Source organism: Mandrillus leucophaeus, unplaced genomic scaffold, assembly GCF_000951045.1.
Source record: "Mandrillus leucophaeus isolate KB7577 unplaced genomic scaffold, Mleu.le_1.0 Scaffold335, whole genome shotgun sequence".
Classification (NCBI taxonomy): domain Eukaryota; kingdom Metazoa; phylum Chordata; class Mammalia; order Primates; family Cercopithecidae; genus Mandrillus; species Mandrillus leucophaeus.
This window is the reverse complement of record NW_012103532.1, coordinates 1,089,025-1,095,078: the sequence shown is the minus strand read 5'-3', so window position 1 is coordinate 1,095,078 and position 6,054 is coordinate 1,089,025. Positions and strand designations below refer to the sequence as shown.

Here is a 6,054-nt window from a genome sequence, read left to right as displayed (position 1 = left end):
AGATCGCGCCACTGCATGGCTCCAGCCTTGGCGACAGAGTAAGACTCCGTCTCAAAAAAAAAAAAAAAAAAAATTAGCTGGGCATGGTAGCGCATGCCTGTAATCTCAGCTACTCAGGAGGCTGAGGCAGGAGAATTGCTTGAACCTGGGAGGTGGAGGTTGCAGTGAGCGAAGATCGTGCCACTGCACTCCAGCCTGGGCAATAAAAGCGAAACTCCATCTCAAAAAAAACAAAGATAAGAGATAAGTAGGGCTTGGTGATATATCAGATATGTGGATAGAATGAGTGGTGGTAGTCATCGATGTAGCCTATGGAAATATTTGATGAATAAATGGCTGGACAACCAAGGCTCCATAAGGGTTCTCTCCCCCTAAACAAGGAGGTATTGGTCAGATGACTGTGTGCCAGGAGCCTGCTAAGAAACCTTAGGGATCTGTCAGTGATATTCATTTTTTCTTCTTTCTTTTTTTTTTGAGACTGAGTCTCGCTCTGTCGCCCAGGCTGGAGTGCAGTAGCACGATCTTGGCTCGGTGTAACTTCTGTCTCCGTGGTTCAAGTAATTCTCCTGTCTCAGCCTCCTGAGTAGCTGGGACTACAGGTGCCCACCACCACACCTGGCTAATTTTTTTTGTATTTTTAGTAGAGACGGGGTTTCATCATATTGGTCAGGCTGGTCTCAAACTCTAACCTCAGGCGATCCGCCCGCCTTGGCCTCCCACAGTGCTGGAACTAGAGGCGTGAGCCACTGGACCTAGCCCTGGCCATTTTTTCTTATAGGAAAACCCTGCTGGTGTTTTTAGGAATGCCCTGCTAATGGCTTGCAGCGCACAGCCCTGTTCTCTGGCCACAGGGCACGTACTCCGCAGCTCTAGTCTTACCCAGATCCATGGCGTGCACGTCTGAGAAGCTCCTGTTTGGATTTGCTCCGCCAACGATGAAGACCTTCCCTCTCTTGGCATTACCAACTGGGGGTAAATATGAACAGCTGTGGCCAACTCGAGCACAGGGGCTGTCACCAGGGAGAGTCAAGGTGTACCTGCCAAAGGAAGGATGTATTCAGGAGGCCTGAGCACAGAATAAACGCAGTAGTGTGTTCTTTCCATTCCTCATGAAATATTCACCAGAATGAAGGGTCTTTTTTTTTTTTTCTTTTTGAGACGGAGTCTCGCTCTGTCGCCCAGGCTGGAGTGCAGTGGCCGGATCTCAGCTCACTGCAAGCTCTGCCTCCCGGGTTTACGCCATTCTCCTGCCTCAGCCTTCCGAGCAGCTGGGACTACAGGCGCCCGCCACCTCGCCCGGCTAGTTTCTTGTATTTTTTAGTGGAGACGGGGTTTCACCATGTTAGCCAGGATGGTCTCGATCTCCTGACCTTGTGATCCGCCCATCTCGGCCTCCCAAAGTGCTGGGATTACAGGCTTGAGCCGCCGCGCCCGGCCCCAGAATGAAGGGTCTTATGCAGACACTTCAAATTGTACCCAACAAAGCAGCACTTCTCCAATTAATAATAGTACCTCCCCTTTGCACATAGTCTTTGACTTTTCCATTTTGTCACTGTCTTCATCTCACAGTAATCTGGTAGGAATGCACTGGGCTATATTTTTCCCCATTTGGTAGATAGGGAAACTGATCTCCAGAAATGTTCAGTGATGTGTCTTGGTACAGGATGGTGGCTGTGAACATGGTGTGTGAATTCAGACAGATCTGGTTCAAATTCCAGCTCAGGTACTTCCTCGATGTGTGACCTTTTGGAAGTCACTTAACCTTTCTGAACTTTAGTTTACTCATTTGTGAAATGAGGACAGCAATAGTTCTTACGGCAAAAGATCATTATGAAGACGAAGACAAGACGTCAAAACAGGGCAGTGAAGGACTCAATAAATGGTGGCGAGAGCTTTATGTGCCACCACATGGGAACCAACAGCCCCGGGGCTCTTGCCACAAGCCAATGATTCCTCCCCATCAAAAAAATGATCCAGAATTGACTGATTTCAGAGCTTTTCCAGATTACTCATAAAGCTCAATCTGATGGAAGCCAAAGCTAGCACTCTGAAAAATCACATACAAGATTTGGTCATTCCATTCTCTCTCTCTCTCTTTTTTCTTTTTTTTGAGATGGAGTCTCACTCTGTTGCCCAGGCTAGAGTGCAGTAGTGCAATCTTGGCTCACCATAACCTCCGCTTCCTGGCTTCAAGCGATTCTCCTGTCTCAGCCTCCTGAGCAGCTGGGACTACAGGTACACACCACCATGCCCGGCTAATTTTTGTATTTTCAGTAGAGACGGGGTTTCACTCTGTTGGCCAGGCTGGTCTCGAACTCCTGATCTTGTGATCCACCTGCCTCAGCCTCCCAGAGTGCTGAGATGACAGGCGTGAGCCACTGTGCCCAGCCAGAGTCTCTCTCTATTTTATTAAATAGAGACAGGGGTCTCGCTATGTTGTCCAGGTTGGTCTTGAACTCCCAGCCTCACGCAATCCTTCTGCCCTGGTCTCCCTAAGTCCTAAGATTATAGGGATGTGCCCACTGCACTCGGCCCATTCCACTCTCCACAGTGACTCTGAATGCTGACTGAGAAAACACACTTCAAGCTTCCTGATTGGAAAACAAATTTCTGTAGCTGTTTTTCAGGCCCTGTCTTATTTGACCTCTCTGGTGTTTGGGACTCCCTTCTTCTTGTGCCTTTCTCCCAGCCTGGCTTTCCCACATCTCTTCCTTTGGTTCTGCACTCACCTTTCTGGCTGTCCTTTCTGCTTCTTTCTCCTACTCCTTCCCTACCAGCCACCTCCTGACTCTCAGTCAACCTTGAGTTCTGTTTTCCTCAGTTTACATTTGCTTACCTGATTAATGTTATCTGTAGTGATAACTTCAATTACCACTCATCTATATATTCGTCAGTGGTGGCCAAATCTGTTTCCCATTCAGATCTCTATTCTGATGTCACTTAATCTACACAAAACCCCTTTGAGGGCCGGGCGCAGTGGCTCACACCTGTAATCCCAGCACATTGGGAGGCCGAAGCAGGCAGATCCTGAGGTCAAGAGATCGAGACCATCCTGGCCAACATGATGAAACCCCGTCTCTACTAAAAATACAAAAATTACCTGGGTGTGGTGGTGCGCGCCTGCAGTCCTAGCTACTTGGGAGGCTGAGGCAGGATCGCTTGAACCAGGGAGGCGGAAGTTGCAGTGAGCCGAGATCGTGCCACTGCACTCCAACCTGGCGATAGAGCGAGACTCTGTCTCAAAAACAAAAACACAAACACTCTTTGAAGATAACAGCTGTTACCATCATCTAAGTTTTACAACGGAGGAACTGAGGCTTAGGAAGGTTGAGTAATTTATCCCAAAAGCACACAGCCATCCAGAGATGGTGGATATTACAAAAAAAAGTCCCTGCCTTGATAGTCCTTACAGACTAGGTGGGAAAAGAAACATTAAACAGTTTCACAACTATCTGTTTCACTTCAATTGTGGTAGAAAGGAGTACAGAATATATAGCATGAGGACATGCATGTCTTAGGAGGGTCTCACCCTGTAAGGAGCCAGGGAGATAGGGTGATCAGAGAAGGCTTCCTGAAGAAGCACCATTTGGATAGAGATCTGAAGTATGAGTAGAAATTAGCTGGGCAGGCCAGGTGTGGTGGCTCACACCTGTAATCCCAGCACTTTGGGAGGCTGGAGTGGGAAGATCACCTGAGCCCAGGAGTTTGAGACCAGCCTGGGCAACATAGAGAGACTGTCTCTATTAAAAAAAAAAAAAAAAAAAAAAAATTAGCTGGGCATGGTAGTACATACCCATAGTCCCAGTTACTTGGGAGATGGAGATGGGAGGGTTACTTGAGGCCAGGAGATCGAGGCTATGATGAGCCACAATTGTACCACTGCATTCCAGCCTGGGTGGCTAGCCACAGAGGAAGATCTTGTCTCAAAAATAAAATAAAATAAGCTGGGCAAAGAGAGGGACGAAAGGTGGAGGGAAAGAGCAGTCCAGGCGGAGAGACCAGCATGAGTAGCTCCTGAGTGGAACAGTGCAGGGCAGAGTAAAGAAGAGAAAGAGAACAAAGGAACAAGTCATGGGATTTGAGGTTGAAAAAACAGGCAGAAACATTTTGTAGGGACCATTGGGCCAGTGTAAGAAATCTAATTTTTTGTTTGTTTGTTTGTTTTTGAGATGGAGTCTCCCTCCCTCTGTTGCCCAGGCTGGAGTGCAGTGGCACCATCTCAGCTCACTGTAGTCTCCACCTCCCAGGTTCAAGCGATTCTCCTGCCTCAGCCTCCCGAGTGGCCAGGATTACAGGCATGCACCACCACGTCCGGCTAATTTTTCTATTTTTAGTAGAGATGGGGTTTTGCCATGTTGGCCAGACTGGTCTCAAACTCCTGGCTTCAAGTGATCCACCTACCTCACCCTCCCAAAGTGCTAGGATTATAGGCATGAGCCATTGTGCCTGGCCAGGAGTCTGATTTTTTTTTTTTTTTTTTGAGACGTATTCTTGCTCTGTGGCCCATGCTGGAGTACAATGGCATGATCTCAGCTCACTGCAACCTCCACCTCCCGGATTCAAGCAATTCTCCTGTCTCAGCCTCCCTAGTAGCTGGGACTACAGTCACATACCACAATGCTGGCTAATTTTTGTATTTGTAGTTGAGATGGGGTTTCGCCATATTGGTCAGACTGGTCTCGAACTCCTGACCTCAGGAGAGCCACCCGCCTTGGCCTCCCAACGTGCTGGGATTACAGGCATGAGCCACTGTGCCCAGCCCAGGAGTCTGATTTTTATCTCAACACCAATAGGGAGGTACAAAAGGGTTTTAAACTAGGAAATGCCATGATTGGCAATATTCTGGGTACATAGCAAGACAGATGCATGGAAGCCAGACTGGAGTCTCTCCTTCAAGGTCCTGTTGAAGAACTGCCACCTCTCTACAGCCTTCTGTGGGCCCTACCTTAGAGCAGATCACATTTCATCACCATCACCTGCTTAGTCTGTAGTCCCCAGTACACAGAGACTATTTACAATTCTACCTCCCACACAGCACCCACACCCACACAGCAGCTGCCCCCATCAGGCCAATGTTAATTGTTGAATAAAGGGTTGGTTGAACAAACAGCCAAGAAACAGTGAAGCCAGTTTAATCCAAATCTAATTTCCTAAAAATCTTAGAAATGAGTCAGAGCTCGGGGGAAGACACAGCATTGGAGCTGACGATGCCAGATGGTCAGTGCCTTACTCTTTCTGGTAAATGGATTTTAATAAAATCAACATCTGCTCTGTGATAATTACTGCCCCCCTATCTTTCCTCTGAAGACCTGCTCAGACAGTTTGAGTCTAATTACCAGCAACTGCAGACGGTTTCGTCTCTACCCTTTTTTGTTGATGATCAAATATGTTAGTAAACTACTTATAAATGAAACAAAAACTCATGCTTTTCTGTGTCTGGATCCTTCGTTACAGACCATGTTGCTTTCCTGGGCTTGTCTCCAGGTTCCAAGACTGGCAACTGCTTCATGGTGTCCTATGCATAAGAAAGAAAGGCACTTTTTAGACACTTATGATGATCATCTTAATCAATTCAACCTCCTTTTTAAACCTTTCCTGTTGAATGTACTAATTTCTAGGGCCTGACTAATTTGAATAAGCACCACCAACTTTTCATCTTTATTTTTTTATTTATTTGAGACGGACTTTTGCTCTTGTTGCCCAGGCTGGAGTGCAATGGCATGATCTTGGCTCGTGGCAATCTCTGCCTCCCAAGTTCAAGCGATTCTCCTCCCTCAGCCTCCCGAGTAGCTGGGATTACAGGCATGTGCCACCATGCCCAGCTAATTTTTGTATTTTTAGTAGAGATGGAGTTTCACCATGTTGGTCAGGCTAGTCTCGAACTCCTGACCTCAGGTGACGCACTGTGCCTGGCTGATGTATTTATTTTTATTCTTTTCTTTTGTTTTTGAGACGGAGTCTCGGTCTGTCGCCCAGGCTGGAGTGCAGTGGCGCAATCTCGGCTCACTGCAAGCTCCGCCTCCCGGGTTCACGCCATTCTCCTGCCTCAGCCTT

At 47.5% G+C, this 6,054-nt stretch overlaps 1 protein-coding gene across 1 annotated transcript in view; it reads right to left on the bottom strand.

Moving 5' to 3' along the window:
* Nucleotides 1-6,054, bottom strand: part of RABEPK (Rab9 effector protein with kelch motifs) — a 33,754-nt gene that overhangs the window by 25,204 nt on the left and 2,496 nt on the right. Inside the window, exons 3-4 of the mRNA XM_011988699.1 lie at nucleotides 5,457-5,515; nucleotides 880-1,037 (exon numbers count right to left, since the gene is read on the bottom strand). Coding sequence (XP_011844089.1) covers nucleotides 880-1,037; nucleotides 5,457-5,509 — 211 coding nt within the window. The 5' untranslated portion in view covers nucleotides 5,510-5,515. The remainder of the gene's footprint in view (nucleotides 1-879; nucleotides 1,038-5,456; nucleotides 5,516-6,054) is intronic.